At 31.1% G+C, this 19,641-nt stretch overlaps 1 protein-coding gene across 1 annotated transcript; it reads left to right on the top strand.

The window, feature by feature from the left end:
- Positions 1–16,830: 16,830 nt before the first annotated feature.
- On the top strand, positions 16,831–17,608 carry LOC135926357 (coiled-coil-helix-coiled-coil-helix domain-containing protein 10, mitochondrial-like). Its single transcript, XM_065462203.1, has 4 exons — positions 16,831–16,950; positions 16,997–17,156; positions 17,199–17,418; positions 17,463–17,608. The coding sequence occupies exons 1-4, from the start codon at positions 16,928–16,930 to the stop codon at positions 17,471–17,473; spliced, it is 414 nt and encodes a 137-aa protein (XP_065318275.1). The 5' UTR covers positions 16,831–16,927; the 3' UTR covers positions 17,474–17,608.
- Positions 17,609–19,641: the final 2,033 nt, after the last annotated feature.

Here is a 19,641-nt window from a genome sequence, read left to right as displayed (position 1 = left end):
GCTTCAAATATAAGAAAATTTATTGGCAATATCAATTTTATGAGCTAATTAAAAAAAAAATTTACCAAAAAAATTATAAAGCAATTCCAAAAACTAAACAGGTTAATAGTTTATTAAATATTTCAAAGTCACAAATAACAATGTTAAATCATGGTTTGTTGTTTGAGACTGAGATATAAGGGTGTTGATATTGATGAGACATATTAAAATGACTAGCAAAATTAAGGACTAAAGTGAATTATTCGTATAAAAATAATAAGTTACAATTTGTTAATCAAATAATAGTATTTTCATTTATTTAATCAAATCTTTCTTATTTCGAAAATTATATAATTCTAAAATTTTCGAAATCACATTTTGTGGGACCTTTTATTTATTTTTACCCATTTCCTATTTTCAATATTTTAATAATCTTATTTTTTTGTAGAAAACATTTAATTTTTTGGATCGAACAATTTATTCCTTACAATTACAATGCATAATGATTCTTATTAGAGATCTGCAATGTTAGGCCAGGCCCGTACCCGGCCCGGACATTTTTAAAAAAAATTTGGGCCAGGTCGGGTCGGACCTTGGAAATTTTTTTGAAATATATCTAAATTTATCAATTTTATATTGAATTTTTTATGTAAAATAAAAATATTTGATTTTATTTATTGAAACTAAACGACATCATATGTCTTTTATTTTGAGTAATTATAAAAATTAATTTCTATATTTAAATAAATTCAGTCCGGGCCGGGCCGATTTTTTTAAATAATAATTTCGGGTTCGGGCCGGGCCGGCAAAACTTTTTAAAAAAATTCGGGTTCGGGCCGGGTCGGCAAAACTTATATAAAAAAAATTTCGGGCCGGGCCGGGCTTGAAAAATTAGGCCCAATGCAGATCACTAATTCTTATTACCCTTAATCTTACTCTAACTAAATTAAAAACAAACAAAATATTAACAAAGCATATTTATTATATAATATTTTGTTTATTTATAAAATATATTTTACGTAAAAAATTAATTTTTAAATTTCTTTTAAAAAAAATTAAAATTGATTTTCAAAATATAAATTTCTCTTAGAATTCTCAAGAAAAAATTGTAATTAACCTTTTTTTAAAACTCATATTTTTTTGTCAGAACTTTTTTGGGATATTTAATTTTAAACAGTAAATTTGACGAATATTTATATCCCCAGGCGTATTCTTCTGCCATACTCTTTGCCTCTTTTATTCGACCAGCCAATATTTTATATATTTTTTTTTATAGTTGCCTTATTTTTGGGACTACCAGGTGGTAAATTTTCAATAATGTCTTGTATCGTAAACATATTATTTGTCATTGATATCAATGATAGGTGAATTTTTTTTTCTTACTTCCACTATTTTGAATAGTGTATTCTTTTAGAGGATCTCCATTTATTTCTGGAAATATATTTATTCTAAATTTATGAAGGACGCTCTAGACATTCCTATATTATTTAGCGATTTTAACTTTCATTTGTTGTTTTTCGGTAGGGACAACATTTTATTAACTATGTCGATTTTTTCTTTATTCCAATATTTTCTATATTTGAATGGATCTTGAAATAGTAGACGATGATTTGTAGTATGCATTTAAGTTAGAAGTGACAGAAATTTGATATTATCTGTGTAAACATTAATGTAATTCAAATAGGCAGTTAATTAAAAATCTCTCTTGATAATTCTCAGAGAAATTTATATTCTGATAAGCAATAATATTTTTTAAATTGAAAAATTTTTTAAACTTGATTCATAAAAAAATTTTTAGACATGATTTACCCTTTCTTTTTTTCATTATTTTTAATTGAATAATAATTATGATTTGTTTAAATTTATTGTTTTTAATTAATATATTACATATTTTTCACTATAAGAGTAATAAATTTTACTTTTCATATTCTTGTTAACCTACATTAGAACCCTATGTTTAAATTGTACACCGATGATATACCATCTATAAGCGAAGCGAATATAAGCGAAGCGAATATAAGCGAAGCGAATATAAGCGAGCGAAGCGAATATAAGCGAGCGAAGCGAATATAAGCGAGCGAAGCGAATATAAGCGAGCGAATATAAGCGAAGGATATAAGCGAAGCGACTATAAGCGAAGCGACTATAAGCCGCAAGCGACATATAAGCGAAGCGACATATAAGCGAAGCGACATATAAGCGAAGCGAATATAAGCGAAGCGAATATAAGCGAAGCGACTATAAGCGAAGCGACTATAAGCGAAGCGACTATAAGCGAAGCGACTATAAGCGAAGCGACTATAAGCGAAGCGACTATAAGCGAAGCGACTATAAGCGAAGCGACTATAAGCGAAGCGACTATAAGCGAAGCGACTATAAGCGAAGCGACTATAAGCGAAGCGACTATAAGCGAAGCGACTATAAGCGAAGCGACTATAAGCGAAGCGACTATAAGCGAAGCGACTATAAGCGAAGCGACTATAAGCGAAGCGACTATAAGCGAAGCGACTATAAGCGAAGCGACTATAAGCGAAGCGACTATAAGCGAAGCGACTATAAGCGAAGCGACTATAAGCGAAGCGACTATAAGCGAAGCGACTATAAGCGAAGCGACTATAAGCGAAGCGACTATAGGCGAAGCGAATATAAGCGAAGCGACTATAAGCGAAGCGACTATAAGCGAAGCGAATATAAGCGTAAGCGAATATAAGCGTAAGCGAATATAAGCGAAGCGAATAAGCGAGCGATATAAGCGTAAGCGAATATAAGCGTAAGCGAATATAAAGCGTAAGCGAATATAAGCGTAAGCGAATATAAGCGTAAGCGAATATAAGCGTAAGCGAATATAAGCGTAAGCGAATATAAGCGTAAGCGAATATAAGCGTAAGCGAATATAAGCGTAAGCGAATATAAGCGTAAGCGAATATAAGCGTAAGCGAATATAAGCGTAAGCGAATATAAGCGTAAGCGAATATAAGCGTAAGCGAATATAAGCGTAAGCGAATATAAGCGTAAGCGAATATAAGCGTAAGCGAATATAAGCGTAAGCGAATATAAGCGTAAGCGAATATAAGCGTAAGCGAATATAAGCGTAAGCGAATATAAGCGTAAGCGAATATAAGCGTAAGCGAATATAAGCGTAAGCGAATATAAGCGTAAGCGAATATAAGCGTAAGCGAATATAAGCGTAAGCGAATATAAGCGTAAGCGAATATAAGCGTAAGCGAATATAAGCGTAAGCGAATATAAGCGTAAGCGAATATAAGCGTAAGCGAATATAAGCGTAAGCGAATATAAGCGTAAGCGAATATAAGCGTAAGCGAATATAAGCGTAAGCGAATATAAGCGTAAGCGAATATAAGCGTAAGCGAATATAAGCGTAAGCGAATATAAGCGTAAGCGAATATAAGCGTAAGCGAATATAAGCGTAAGCGAATATAAGCGTAAGCGAATATAAGCGTAAGCGAATATAAGCGTAAGCGAATATAAGCGTAAGCGAATATAAGCGTAAGCGAATATAAGCGTAAGCGAATATAAGCGTAAGCGAATATAAGCGTAAGCGAATATAAGCGTAAGCGAATATAAGCGTAAGCGAATATAAGCGTAAGCGAATATAAGCGTAAGCGAATATAAGCGTAAGCGAATATAAGCGTAAGCGAATATAAGCGTAAGCGAATATAAGCGTAAGCGAATATAAGCGTAAGCGAATATAAGCGTAAGCGAATATAAGCGTAAGCGAATATAAGCGTAAGCGAATATAAGCGTAAGCGAATATAAGCGTAAGCGAATATAAGCGTAAGCGAATATAAGCGTAAGCGAATATAAGCGTAAGCGAATATAAGCGTAAGCGAATATAAGCGTAAGCGAATATAAGCGTAAGCGAATATAAGCGTAAGCGAATATAAGCGTAAGCGAATATAAGCGTAAGCGAATATAAGCGTAAGCGAATATAAGCGTAAGCGAATATAAGCGTAAGCGAATATAAGCGTAAGCGAATATAAGCGTAAGCGAATATAAGCGTAAGCGAATATAAGCGTAAGCGAATATAAGCGTAAGCGAATATAAGCGTAAGCGAATATAAGCGTAAGCGAATATAAGCGTAAGCGAATATAAGCGTAAGCGAATATAAGCGTAAGCGAATATAAGCGTAAGCGAATATAAGCGTAAGCGAATATAAGCGTAAGCGAATATAAGCGTAAGCGAATATAAGCGTAAGCGAATATAAGCGTAAGCGAATATAAGCGTAAGCGAATATAAGCGTAAGCGAATATAAGCGTAAGCGAATATAAGCGTAAGCGAATATAAGCGTAAGCGAATATAAGCGTAAGCGAATATAAGCGTAAGCGAATATAAGCGTAAGCGAATATAAGCGTAAGCGAATATAAGCGTAAGCGAATATAAGCGTAAGCGAATATAAGCGTAAGCGAATATAAGCGTAAGCGAATATAAGCGTAAGCGAATATAAGCGTAAGCGAATATAAGCGTAAGCGAATATAAGCGTAAGCGAATATAAGCGTAAGCGAATATAAGCGTAAGCGAATATAAGCGTAAGCGAATATAAGCGTAAGCGAATATAAGCGTAAGCGAATATAAGCGTAAGCGAATATAAGCGTAAGCGAATATAAGCGTAAGCGAATATAAGCGTAAGCGAATATAAGCGTAAGCGAATATAAGCGTAAGCGAATATAAGCGTAAGCGAATATAAGCGTAAGCGAATATAAGCGTAAGCGAATATAAGCGTAAGCGAATATAAGCGTAAGCGAATATAAGCGTAAGCGAATATAAGCGTAAGCGAATATAAGCGTAAGCGAATATAAGCGTAAGCGAATATAAGCGTAAGCGAATATAAGCGTAAGCGAATATAAGCGTAAGCGAATATAAGCGTAAGCGAATATAAGCGTAAGCGAATATAAGCGTAAGCGAATATAAGCGTAAGCGAATATAAGCGTAAGCGAATATAAGCGTAAGCGAATATAAGCGTAAGCGAATATAAGCGTAAGCGAATATAAGCGTAAGCGAATATAAGCGTAAGCGAATATAAGCGTAAGCGAATATAAGCGTAAGCGAATATAAGCGTAAGCGAATATAAGCGTAAGCGAATATAAGCGTAAGCGAATATAAGCGTAAGCGAATATAAGCGTAAGCGAATATAAGCGTAAGCGAATATAAGCGTAAGCGAATATAAGCGTAAGCGAATATAAGCGTAAGCGAATATAAGCGTAAGCGAATATAAGCGTAAGCGAATATAAGCGTAAGCGAATATAAGCGTAAGCGAATATAAGCGTAAGCGAATATAAGCGTAAGCGAATATAAGCGTAAGCGAATATAAGCGTAAGCGAATATAAGCGTAAGCGAATATAAGCGTAAGCGAATATAAGCGTAAGCGAATATAAGCGTAAGCGAATATAAGCGTAAGCGAATATAAGCGTAAGCGAATATAAGCGTAAGCGAATATAAGCGTAAGCGAATATAAGCGTAAGCGAATATAAGCGTAAGCGAATATAAGCGTAAGCGAATATAAGCGTAAGCGAATATAAGCGTAAGCGAATATAAGCGTAAGCGAATATAAGCGTAAGCGAATATAAGCGTAAGCGAATATAAGCGTAAGCGAATATAAGCGTAAGCGAATATAAGCGTAAGCGAATATAAGCGTAAGCGAATATAAGCGTAAGCGAATATAAGCGTAAGCGAATATAAGCGTAAGCGAATATAAGCGTAAGCGAATATAAGCGTAAGCGAATATAAGCGTAAGCGAATATAAGCGTAAGCGAATATAAGCGTAAGCGAATATAAGCGTAAGCGAATATAAGCGTAAGCGAATATAAGCGTAAGCGAATATAAGCGTAAGCGAATATAAGCGTAAGCGAATATAAGCGTAAGCGAATATAAGCGTAAGCGAATATAAGCGTAAGCGAATATAAGCGTAAGCGAATATAAGCGTAAGCGAATATAAGCGTAAGCGAATATAAGCGTAAGCGAATATAAGCGTAAGCGAATATAAGCGTAAGCGAATATAAGCGTAAGCGAATATAAGCGTAAGCGAATATAAGCGTAAGCGAATATAAGCGTAAGCGAATATAAGCGTAAGCGAATATAAGCGTAAGCGAATATAAGCGTAAGCGAATATAAGCGTAAGCGAATATAAGCGTAAGCGAATATAAGCGTAAGCGAATATAAGCGTAAGCGAATATAAGCGTAAGCGAATATAAGCGTAAGCGAATATAAGCGTAAGCGAATATAAGCGTAAGCGAATATAAGCGTAAGCGAATATAAGCGTAAGCGAATATAAGCGTAAGCGAATATAAGCGTAAGCGAATATAAGCGTAAGCGAATATAAGCGTAAGCGAATATAAGCGTAAGCGAATATAAGCGTAAGCGAATATAAGCGTAAGCGAATATAAGCGTAAGCGAATATAAGCGTAAGCGAATATAAGCGTAAGCGAATATAAGCGTAAGCGAATATAAGCGTAAGCGAATATAAGCGTAAGCGAATATAAGCGTAAGCGAATATAAGCGTAAGCGAATATAAGCGTAAGCGAATATAAGCGTAAGCGAATATAAGCGTAAGCGAATATAAGCGTAAGCGAATATAAGCGTAAGCGAATATAAGCGTAAGCGAATATAAGCGTAAGCGAATATAAGCGTAAGCGAATATAAGCGTAAGCGAATATAAGCGTAAGCGAATATAAGCGTAAGCGAATATAAGCGTAAGCGAACTATAAGCGTAAGCGAATATAAGCGTAAGCGAATATAAGCGTAAGCGACTATAAGCGTAAGCGAATATAAGCGTAAGCGACTATAAGCGTAAGCGACTATAAGCGTAAGCGACTATAAGCGTAAGCGACTATAAGCGTAAGCGACTATAAGCGTAAGCGACTATAAGCGTAAGCGACTATAAGCGTAAGCGACTATAAGCGTAAGCGACTATAAGCGTAAGCGACTATAAGCGTAAGCGACTATAAGCGTAAGCGACTATAAGCGTAAGCGACTATAAGCGTAAGCGACTATAAGCGAAGCGACTATAAGCGTAAGCGACTATAAGCGTAAGCGACTATAAGCGTAAGCGACTATAAGCGTAAGCGACTATAAGCGTAAGCGACTATAAGCGTAAGCGACTATAAGCGTAAGCGACTATAAGCGAAGCGACTATAAGCGTAAGCGACTATAAGCGTAAGCGACTATAAGCGTAAGCGACTATAAGCGAAGCGACTATAAGCGTAAGCGACTATAAGCGTAAGCGACTATAAGCGAAGCGACTATAAGCGTAAGCGACTATAAGCGTAAGCGACTATAAGCGTAAGCGACTATAAGCGTAAGCGACTATAAGCGTAAGCGAATATAAGCGTAAGCGAATATAAGCGTAAGCGAATATAAGCGTAAGCGAATATAAGCGTAAGCGAATATAAGCGTAAGCGAATATAAGCGTAAGCGAATATAAGCGTAAGCGAATATAAGCGTAAGCGAATATAAGCGTAAGCGAATATAAGCGTAAGCGAATATAAGCGTAAGCGAATATAAGCGTAAGCGAATATAAGCGTAAGCGAATATAAGCGTAAGCGAATATAAGCGTAAGCGAATATAAGCGTAAGCGAATATAAGCGTAAGCGAATATAAGCGTAAGCGAATATAAGCGTAAGCGAATATAAGCGTAAGCGAATATAAGCGTAAGCGAATATAAGCGTAAGCGAATATAAGCGTAAGCGAATATAAGCGTAAGCGAATATAAGCGTAAGCGAATATAAGCGTAAGCGAATATAAGCGTAAGCGAATATAAGCGTAAGCGAATATAAGCGTAAGCGAATATAAGCGTAAGCGAATATAAGCGTAAGCGAATATAAGCGTAAGCGAATATAAGCGTAAGCGAATATAAGCGTAAGCGAATATAAGCGTAAGCGAATATAAGCGTAAGCGAATATAAGCGTAAGCGAATATAAGCGTAAGCGAATATAAGCGTAAGCGAATATAAGCGTAAGCGAATATAAGCGTAAGCGAATATAAGCGTAAGCGAATATAAGCGTAAGCGAATATAAGCGTAAGCGAATATAAGCGTAAGCGAATATAAGCGTAAGCGAATATAAGCGTAAGCGAATATAAGCGTAAGCGAATATAAGCGTAAGCGAATATAAGCGTAAGCGAATATAAGCGTAAGCGAATATAAGCGTAAGCGAATATAAGCGTAAGCGAATATAAGCGTAAGCGAATATAAGCGTAAGCGAATATAAGCGTAAGCGAATATAAGCGTAAGCGAATATAAGCGTAAGCGAATATAAGCGTAAGCGAATATAAGCGTAAGCGAATATAAGCGTAAGCGAATATAAGCGTAAGCGAATATAAGCGTAAGCGAATATAAGCGTAAGCGAATATAAGCGTAAGCGAATATAAGCGTAAGCGAATATAAGCGTAAGCGAATATAAGCGTAAGCGAATATAAGCGTAAGCGAATATAAGCGTAAGCGAATATAAGCGTAAGCGAATATAAGCGTAAGCGAATATAAGCGTAAGCGAATATAAGCGTAAGCGAATATAAGCGTAAGCGAATATAAGCGTAAGCGAATATAAGCGTAAGCGAATATAAGCGTAAGCGAATATAAGCGTAAGCGAATATAAGCGTAAGCGAATATAAGCGTAAGCGAATATAAGCGTAAGCGAATATAAGCGTAAGCGAATATAAGCGTAAGCGAATATAAGCGTAAGCGAATATAAGCGTAAGCGAATATAAGCGTAAGCGAATATAAGCGTAAGCGAATATAAGCGTAAGCGAATATAAGCGTAAGCGAATATAAGCGTAAGCGAATATAAGCGTAAGCGAATATAAGCGTAAGCGAATATAAGCGTAAGCGAATATAAGCGTAAGCGAATATAAGCGTAAGCGAATATAAGCGTAAGCGAATATAAGCGTAAGCGAATATAAGCGTAAGCGAATATAAGCGTAAGCGAATATAAGCGTAAGCGAATATAAGCGTAAGCGAATATAAGCGTAAGCGAATATAAGCGTAAGCGAATATAAGCGTAAGCGAATATAAGCGTAAGCGAATATAAGCGTAAGCGAATATAAGCGTAAGCGAATATAAGCGTAAGCGAATATAAGCGTAAGCGAATATAAGCGTAAGCGAATATAAGCGTAAGCGAATATAAGCGTAAGCGAATATAAGCGTAAGCGAATATAAGCGTAAGCGAATATAAGCGTAAGCGAATATAAGCGTAAGCGAATATAAGCGTAAGCGAATATAAGCGTAAGCGAATATAAGCGTAAGCGAATATAAGCGTAAGCGAATATAAGCGTAAGCGAATATAAGCGTAAGCGAATATAAGCGTAAGCGAATATAAGCGTAAGCGAATATAAGCGTAAGCGAATATAAGCGTAAGCGAATATAAGCGTAAGCGAATATAAGCGTAAGCGAATATAAGCGTAAGCGAATATAAGCGTAAGCGAATATAAGCGTAAGCGAATATAAGCGTAAGCGAATATAAGCGTAAGCGAATATAAGCGTAAGCGAATATAAGCGTAAGCGAGCGAAGCAAATATAAGCGTAAGCGAGCTAAACGAATATAAGCTCGCGAAGCGTAAAAAAATTTGTGTTAACCAAGGAAGAGGTACATAAGAAACTAAAGAAATTCCGAGAAATTAAAAAATATTGCCACCTATTTAAAAGGCGTGGAAACATAAATAAATTAATTATCCCATTGAGGAGCATCTACCGGGTTCAAACCCAAGCTTGGGCCAAAAAAATTTAGTTCAATATTTTTATATCTGAAATAAATTTAAGATTAGATGTATATTTATACTCCTATAAAATCTATTATTTATTTAGAGCTAACATTTTTAAATATTGGTTTTTCTTGATTCCACAATTTTGCCTGATCCCAATGCAAAACAAAGATTTGATATTAATAATCTTTAAATTATATATTTAAAAATAAGGTTGATTTTTAATAACATTGCCATAATGGTGAGTTCTGTAATAAATTAATAAATGATTATTTATGTATATTGTATATTAAAAATAGAATCGAACATTCGAAAAATAATAAATAAAAATTTGATATCAAAAATAAATTGAAATATAAATCAGTGGTCGTATTGTTTATAATTAGTAGTTGGTATTACTACAAATGGCGACGATAAATGGATAAAATAATTCCTTAAATGGAGATAATAATTCCTTAAATGGAGAAAATAATTCCTTAAATGGAGATTCAAAAAAAAAATAGCGGATTTATCTACGATTAAATTTGATAAATTCGAGTTGGATACTACTATCCACAGATATTTTTCTCAATGGGAAGCCAGTTTTCGGTTAAAAAACGTAAGCCCATCTGAATGTCAATATAAAGATATATTTTTAACATTTTTTGGCAATAAGAATATTGAGTTGGTGGACCGTTTTTGTTATCCTGATTCGATCGAAACTTTATCTTTTAAGGAAATTAAGTCAATATGTTTTAAACTATTTAAACCGACGTCAACAGCTTTTGCTTCTAGATTTGATTTCGTTAGATTACGGAGAACAACTGAAACCATAACTGAATTTGCAGATAAAATTAGAACAATTGGCAAGCGTTGTCATTATCTTAATGATATTGACGAGCGTTTACGTGATCAGTTTATGGTTGGCATGGAAATACCGGGATTGGAAAGAGATCTTAGAGCTCTATATCCCGACGGTCTTGATAGAGATAATAATGTACTGACTTTTCAATTTATTCTTGATCTGGCATTAGCTTCTGAGCGAGCAGATAAAGAAATGGCAAATAAAAATATGCCAGTTGTTAATAAGATAAATGTTAATAACAAAAGAAATGATAATGATAATGATAATAATTATAAACATCCGACGACTACAATTGATAAAGTCTATAATAAAGTCAAGTATAATAATACATTTGATAAAGAGAATAATAAATACAAATATAATAATGATAAAGATTATAATAAACTTAAATGTTATAAATGTTGTTTTATTCATAACCGAGAAGTGAGATGTCCAGCTACAAATACGGCATGTAATAAATGTAAAAAAATTGGTCATTTTGCAGTTTGCTGTAAATCAAAGAATTTAAATTATATAAGAGTGTCATCAAGTGATTCTATTCATAATATTTGGAAGATTCAACAAAATCGAGAGAATCGAGCAAAACTAACTGCAGAGATAAATGGGTTACATGTTGAATTTGATTTTGACACTGGTGCACAAGCGTCATTGATAGGACTTGATATATGGACAAGTATTGGGCGACCAAAAATTAGGCCAACCAGTCCATTAACTGCATATGGTGATCATCCGTTAGACGTCAAGGGCGAGACCCAAGTCAATGTTAGGATTGGATCACAGACAAGGACTCTACCAGTGGTAATAATGAATACAACTGGGGTGCCTCTTTTCGGATTACCATGGATTATAGCATTCAATTTAGAAATGCCTCGTCAGGTTATGATTAAACAAGTACGCAATTTGGTCAACAATATTGAAAAAGAAAAATGTTGCATAACACTAGATTCTAGAATTCGAGATTTGATTAATAAACACCAAGAAATTTCGGAAGAGAATCAAGATTCTAAACATGCTTTGGATATTCGAAGTATTAATTTGGATGATATGCAATTGTCAGAAAATATTCTGCGAAAAGAGTCGAAGCAAGATTTAATATTAAAAAAAGTAGCAATACATATTCAGCAAAGTTGGCGAAACTTTGATCGTCATAAAGATAAAGAAATAGTTAATTTTTATAATCGACGGGAAGAGCTTTCTGTCAATCGTAATATTATAGAATGGAATGGGAGATTGGTTATTCCTAATAAATTAAGAAATGCAGTGTTAGGAATGATTCACTGGGGACATCCTGGGGAAAATGTAATGAAATCTATTTATAGATTGTATTGTTGGTGGCCCAGATGTGATGTTGATATAGAAAATTTTATCAAAATATGTTCTGGATGCCAGAAAAATAGACCATGGTTAGAAGTTGATCTAATGCAGAATACCTCTGCTGATGCTATGATAAAACGACTAAAGAAATGGTTTTCTAGGTTTGGAATACCCAAGTACAGTGTGTCAGACAAAGGACCACATTTCTTATCAGGGGAATTCCGTAGGTATTGTGATTTAAATAACATACGTCATATACGTTCGGCACCCTATCATCCAAAAACTAATGGATTAGATGAACGTACAGTACGAACTTTGAAAGGTCGGTATTATGCGAGATTCAATTAGCGATCCCGAAGAAGCTATGACACAGGTTTTAACAACCTACCGATTGGGAGAGCATAGTTCCACAGGGAGATCTCCTGCTAAAATTATGTTTGGGAGGCAATTGAAAACAAGTCTGGATTGGATCCGACCAAATGCCGAACACGAAATAGTAAGGGCTAATGATAAACAAAGCCTTCATCATGATTTACATTCAAAGGAAAGAGAATTTGAAATCTCACAACCTATATGGTTAAATAATGAAAATACCAATGGTTGGAGAGAGGGAGTAATTAAAGAAAGAATAGGACTTTATTCTTATATTGTTGAATCTTCCGGGAAAACATTACGGAAGCATGCAGATCAGTTAAGAAATCGTTTAGTTATCCCAAATCATGAAAGTTCTTTGGAAGTTACAGAAATGGTTGTGCCAGTGAATGAAGCAAATACAAACACAAATACAAATACCACATTACGTTGCTCATCAAGAAACCGTAAACCTACAAAGAGGTTTATTGAAGAAATCTAACTTTAAATTGTTTGAAGGAAATGTAATAAATTAATAAATGATTATTTATGTATATTGTATATTAAAAATAGAATCGAACATTCGAAAAATAATAAATAAAAATTTGATATCAAAAATAAATTGAAATATAAATCAGTGGTCGTATTGTTTATAATTAGTAGTTGGTATTACTACAAGTTCAGACTAATTTTCTTAATAATTATTATCTATTTCGCATATTTACTAACTTGTAGATTAACTATTAACGCCAATTATCTCTTTGAAAGTTATTATACATGTTTCTGGATAATTATGTTGTTTTTTTAAAAAAAAAAGATGTTTTATAGCTTTGTCCGCATTATAGGAAATTATATTCACTAATTATTTATGCTTTCTAAAAAATATTTATATATGTAAAATTGATGAATTTAGAAAAGTATTGAGAATATAAGACACTTTATTACCTATTTTAAAGATTCTACATCGTGTTTAAAATATAATATCCATTTTTAAGTGAATCTTGATGAGTTTAAATGTACCTTGCCGGTTATTGCAACCAATTATAGCTTAATTGTTAACTAAAATATTTGATTTTAAATGGTAACTGATCATAAATAACGTACAACCGATGAGTAAGATAACATATCACCCACTTTTTCTTAATTTTCATGATAAACTATTTTTAAAATGAATTATACATACAAATTAAACAATTTATTGAAGAAATATAAATATAAAATTTAATTTCTACCTCTTTTTATTCTGAACTGACAAATTATTGGATATTCATCATTGTTATCACCTATTTAGGTATTCTAATTGCAACTCTCGATATGATTCTATGAAAATGCTTACAAATTTAAAAACAAAAATATAGTTATTTCTTAAATAATTTAGAATAAAAAATTCAAGATCAAATTATTTTAGTTTTAATAAATAAATCAAAAAATACAACAGCCTTTTATTTTTGATTTTTCAAGCCCAAAAAGTAAAAAATAAATATCAAAGTAAAGAAAGATAAAATTTTAACCTCAAGAATCCTTGATAACGATTTTTTTTAAGTTCTCCTTACCAATGTCCTTATCCGAACTTCCATGTCTTGTATTTTCACTTCGTACTTAGTATAGTATAACTTTAATATAAGAAATTGTTTTATAGCTTGTATGACTTTTTTTCTGGCACATTCTTTTCCCTTTTTTTGGTACATTTTTGTCTAAGCATACAGGCATTCCAATATTATCTATTTAATTTAATCAGAAATATGCTAGTAGATTCATTTGAGTTAAAAATATTCTTTTTACATTTTTTTAAACCAAATTTTTGAATTTTTATTATGATTGTTAAAACAGTAATAAGTTGTAATATAAATCGTTAGGCTTCTTCTGATAGTTTATCATTATAATGATTGTTAAGACATAAATTAAGTTGTAATATTTTTTTTTAGATTTAATATAAACTAATTTTTGATAAAATGTATGTAATGTAAAAATTTGATACAAACTTTAAACTTTTTGGAGTATTCTCTAATGACGAAAAAGGCAATTAACCCCCATTTTTGTCGATCAAAATTAATATTTTTGTCTAAAGGATAAATTATCTCGGAATATTTTGAGATTTTATTTATTAACCTTCATAGTCTTTGAGAAGATTTCGATTTCGAAACATATTTTATTGGGTTTGCATTTATTTTTTTTTCCTTCAATTTATATTATTCCTAGTCTTTGACATAATTTAGAGATAATGATTTTTTAAAACTTCTTTACTTTCACACATGGTAAATATATTTGTTATCATTATTATAAATATGGAAGTATTAGATGAGATCATCATCATTTCAAAATAAATCACGTCAACTTTTAAACTATACGTAAAATTTAGAAATTAAATGATATGTTAATTCTCTTTAAACACAAATCCAAATCAGTAATTATATCTTAAATCCGAACCCATTTTAGGGTCCGGTTCAAATAGAATCTGATATAAAGTTTAGGTTGGGCTAAATTAAATTCCCTTAACTGGTTTAACAGTGATTATGGTGTAACTAAAAAAATTGACGTTAAACAACTGATTTATTTAAATTTCTATTCGTCACGTTTGACAGGTTATTAATTAAAAAAGGATTAAATTTTATTTCAATATCAAATTAAAAAAATTTCTAAGATGCTAATTCCTTTTGTTGAGTTATTATCAAGTCTTCATTATTAAATGCTGAAAAAATAGTAATGATTATATAATTCTTTGATTTTAATCACTATTATTAAAATTAAAATATTTAAATCAGAAAAAAAACCTATAAAAATTTTTTGAGCAAAATTCTTTAAAGATTTTTTTTTAAAGAGGAAAAACTTTTGATTAAATTTTACATAAAAAATATCAAAATCTTTTATAAGTTAATATTTTATTTTTATGCATACAAGATCTTTCAAGACAAAATTAGAAATTTTTTTTGAAACTCTGGTTTAAATATTTTGATTTTGATATAAAAATATTATTTTTTTACCTCTATTATATTAGTTATGAAAAATTTTATATATAGAAACTTAGCAAAAAGTAATTTATTTATGTATGATGTACCTACCGTTTTACATAAACTTAAATCGCACCATTATTAGTTTTAAACGAATGTAGGCAAAAATCTATTATTGACTGAAGAAAATTATTACGAATGGTTTGGTTATTATAATTTCAAACATGATCATGCCTATCAGAATAAAATTCATAATAATACTTTCAAACAAATGGACAGAATCGCCCACCAGGGCTTTAGCAAAATATTTCTTAAGACTGGTGAAAGGTAAATATTATTGCGTATTTTAATTAGAAATTGTATGATTCAATCTGAAATTTCAAATTTCGATCACTTTGGATTATTTGTATGGTGATTTGAACATGAATTAGGTAATAAATAATAAATAGGCAATATAGTATATCGTAGCATAATATAGATGTAATGTATTATCATTAAATAAATTTTATCTTTTAAGAATAACACAATTTATTATATAAACATTAATGTTAAAGTTAAATTATTATTTGATATTTTCATTTTGTTAAAATAAAATTTTATTTTATTCTTATAAATCTTTTTATATCTTAAACACCACATTGGCGACGATTAAGTTTATAGAGGCATATTAAATTTAAAGGTTAAAGATATGATGGATATTATACTATGCCACGCCAAGACTCGAAGGTAGTTCTAAAGAAAAATGAAGAAGCATTATCCTCTAGTCAATTCCATATTCCAGAATTCTTTAAATCGAAAGATAACAGGACTATATATATAAAGAACTCATCTTTAAAGTAAAATATATTGTCGATCATAATAAAAAAACATTTGTTACGAGCGTACATAGGCACGGATAACTTAATTAAAATAAAAAATTTCTATTACCCAATATATTTAGAGAGGATTAATTATATAACTTTACTTGATAATTTTGAGAAAATATTTAAGGATATTTCTAATATTTTCCTACATCAAAATAATTTTAATACCAAGAAAAGAGGCGGAGAAACTATGGATAATATCCTGGAGCCTAATTATTTATGTTCAAACAATAATAGAAGGCCTGAAATACCTTCGTCTTCTGGTCTTCCAGTTGCTTGTAATTGCACATGCATCAATATTTGTCGGCACGATTCAAGGGAAATATCTTAGCAATTCGTTCAGCACAATTTTTACAATAAATAATTATCTAGGCTAACGTAATTTTTATTCCATTTGTCATCAAAAATCTTGGTGTTTTTGGTGATAATTTTCTTAAATTTATCACATTACTAGAGGAAAAGCCTAATAAATCCTTCTATTTAAATTTAGCCCTTACGATTTCTATTTTTCAAAATCATTGTATTGTGATTCATGTTTCCATTTAGCAATACATGTAGGTCGTTCTCACCTTTGTTATCGCCAATTTTTTTTGTATAATGCTATTTTTATGATTATGATTTTTTTTTATATGACCTTTTTAAAGTTCTTTTTTAATTAAAAAAATTTAATTTAAAAAAAAACTAAATGTAATTTCCTCAAAATATTATGTTTCAAAAATAAATTAATAATAAAGTTAAACAAAAGGTATAAAAATAATATAATGTGATCAAAAAATTTAAGAAATAAAGAAATATGTAAATGCATTTGATTTTTCCAATAGAATAAAATTCTATGAAATGCATTAGAATTCTTTAATACGTTTTCATCTGTTTCCACACCATTTTTTTATTTTACTTACAGTCACACATAAATATTTAAAATGCCTAGACGAAGTGCCGGAAGGTAAACTTAAACTAAAAAAATTCATATTCTTAACCTAACTAAATAGATCATCGCCTTCAAGATCTTTTTCATCAGTTCCTGCTAGAAGATCACCTCAACCCTCGATGCCTGTCAAAGCGACTCCAAAGCCTAGTCAGCCTCTAGGGCCTGGATTAATGGCTCAGATGGGAACCACAGTAGCTGGAGTTGCTGTTGGATCTGCAATAGTTTATTATATTAAAATAATAATTTTTATTTAATACTAAAAGGGGCATACATTAGGACATGCTATGACTGGTGCATTTTCAGGTGGTAAAGCTGAAGACTCTTCCAATGCACCAATAGCTAATGGGTCAAATACTGAATACAATAATACATCCCCATGTTTATATGAAATGAAACAATTTTTGGAATGTTCAGAGCAAAATAGTGATTTGTCTCTTTGTCAAGGATTTCAACAAGCATTTAAAAATTGCAAAATTAATGCTGGTGACTATACTATTTAAAAATATTTCATTATATTTATTTTATAGGTTATTACTAAAGTTGTTGACATCATATATTACAAATATAAAGGATTGTTTCATTGTTATGATTATATAAAGATATCTTCAACATTTTATAATAACTAAATATAACATTATATTTTGTATTTTAATTATATCAAGAACTTGGAATTAAAGCTTAGATTTTAGAAGAATAAAATACAATTCAAAAATTGTCTTTTAAAATTATAATATAATGTTCTACCAATATTAACACAATGTTAAACGGTATTAGTATTGTTAAACTACTCAATTTGAGCCTATTTTTAAAAACGACTAATATTTTAGCCAAAAAATATTGCCTCACCTCAAGATTTGATCAATAGAGTCCAAATCTTTGTGCCATCTATTAGCAAAATCTTCAGGCTTGCGTAATATTTTTTCTGGGCTATAAAATTAAAAATATATATAATATATTTTAAATAAATTCTGGGTTATGTAAAACTTGGGTAGGGCCAAAAAAATTTTTAACCCTTTAATGCTCATGAATAACTTTTGCAAGGATCCAACCTGAACCTTTAAATCACTAAAAATTTCTAGCCTAACCTCTAAAATGCCTGTGAACCGGTTCGAGCCTCATGATTTTATGCTTATAAAATAATGTGTAAGTTATTAGAATGCAAAAATTTTAATTATATTTGAATTGTTTTAAAGATTATTACCAAACACATTTGATTGATAAGTCTCAGTCATAATTTTAATAAACTTTAGTGTATTGCCATTTTACAGCATTTTTAAAATATTTTAAACTTATAAATTATATTACCTAGGTAAAAAATTAAATCCATAAAAAAGAAACCACCCTCTAGAATTCGAATAAAATTTACAAAATATCACAGCAAAAACTTGATAAAATAAAAAAGTTTAAGATCATATAAGAATATGGCATAACATGGAATTAAACTTTGTTCAGGGGCGTCGCTAGACTTTACAATCTCAGGGGGCTCAACTAAAAAAAATTTATGGGAGACTTCGCCCCCCATATTGCGGGCCTTCGGCCAGGTTTTATATTAATATATACTTTTTTTAAATTTACTAACTCTAAATAATTATTCTGAATGTCATATATTATATTTTGCATAAAAAATAAACTAGCATATATAAATAATACAAGACATTTCTAAAAATAATATTTTTTAATAGAAAATCTATTATTACAGTATAAAATATTTTCGATTGTTGATATAAAATAATTTTGCGTCTAAAGAAATAAATTATATAAAAGGTTAATTAATTACTATATGCCTCAATTGATAATAGTTTTTGAAAACTACATAATATAATATAATTCTTAGCAACTTACATTGACAATAGGTCATGAAACTAATATAACTCCCTATTACCATTTTAGACAATGTTTTATAGAATGGACTAATAAGAAAAAATTTATTGACCTAACCAAATCTACAATTCTTGAAGAAGAGAATATAAACGACTAATCTAAATCAAAAACTATATGGTGTTTAGAGCTTCCTCTTAGATGACATGATGGAAGCTAGATAAGTAATCGAGTAAATTATTGTATGAAATTAAATTTCTAAAAGATTATCTTCCATTTTCAATGTTATATAAACGACTACACAGTTGACCTATTGCTTATCTAAAATATGCGATCATATGCTCTAATAATCATAAATTACTAAGCCACACAAATAATAGATGCTGATTAATTTGCAGTCCTATCCATGACACTCACGATGGTAACCCATCACAATTTATTTTGTTAGATAAATTGATAAAACAAAAACTGTTGTGTTTTAACTAGTTTATAATATTTATTATGCCTTTGTTCTAGTGATATGTTTTTATATTACCATTACCATTTATATTTTTATTTTCTTTATTCAATTAGAAGTGATGTGTTTTTTTTTCTCATTATCATGTATATCTTTCTTTTTTTCCCTTTGTTCACGTATACCAAGCTTGTTTTGATCTCATCCTCAAAACTGGTTCTAGCCAGTTTTCGAGATGGGCCTGGATTATTAACATTCTTTTTTTATTATTTTCAATTTATCTATATAAAGACCACAAAAAATGAAATTCGGGATTGTGAAATTTATATACATTTTTTGTTTGATTAATTATTGGATGAGTTTGATTTTTTTTTACCTTGGCTTTGTAACTTCGACTTTAATAAACTTTGAAAATATTATTTCCACTACGTTGT

The sequence above is a fragment of the Gordionus sp. m RMFG-2023 genome, chromosome 3, assembly GCF_954871325.1.
Source record: "Gordionus sp. m RMFG-2023 chromosome 3, tfGorSpeb1-WG-v2, whole genome shotgun sequence".
In the NCBI taxonomy this organism is placed as follows: domain Eukaryota; kingdom Metazoa; phylum Nematomorpha; class Gordioida; order Chordodea; family Parachordodidae; genus Gordionus; species Gordionus sp. m RMFG-2023.
This window is presented reverse-complemented; position numbering and strand designations above follow the sequence as displayed.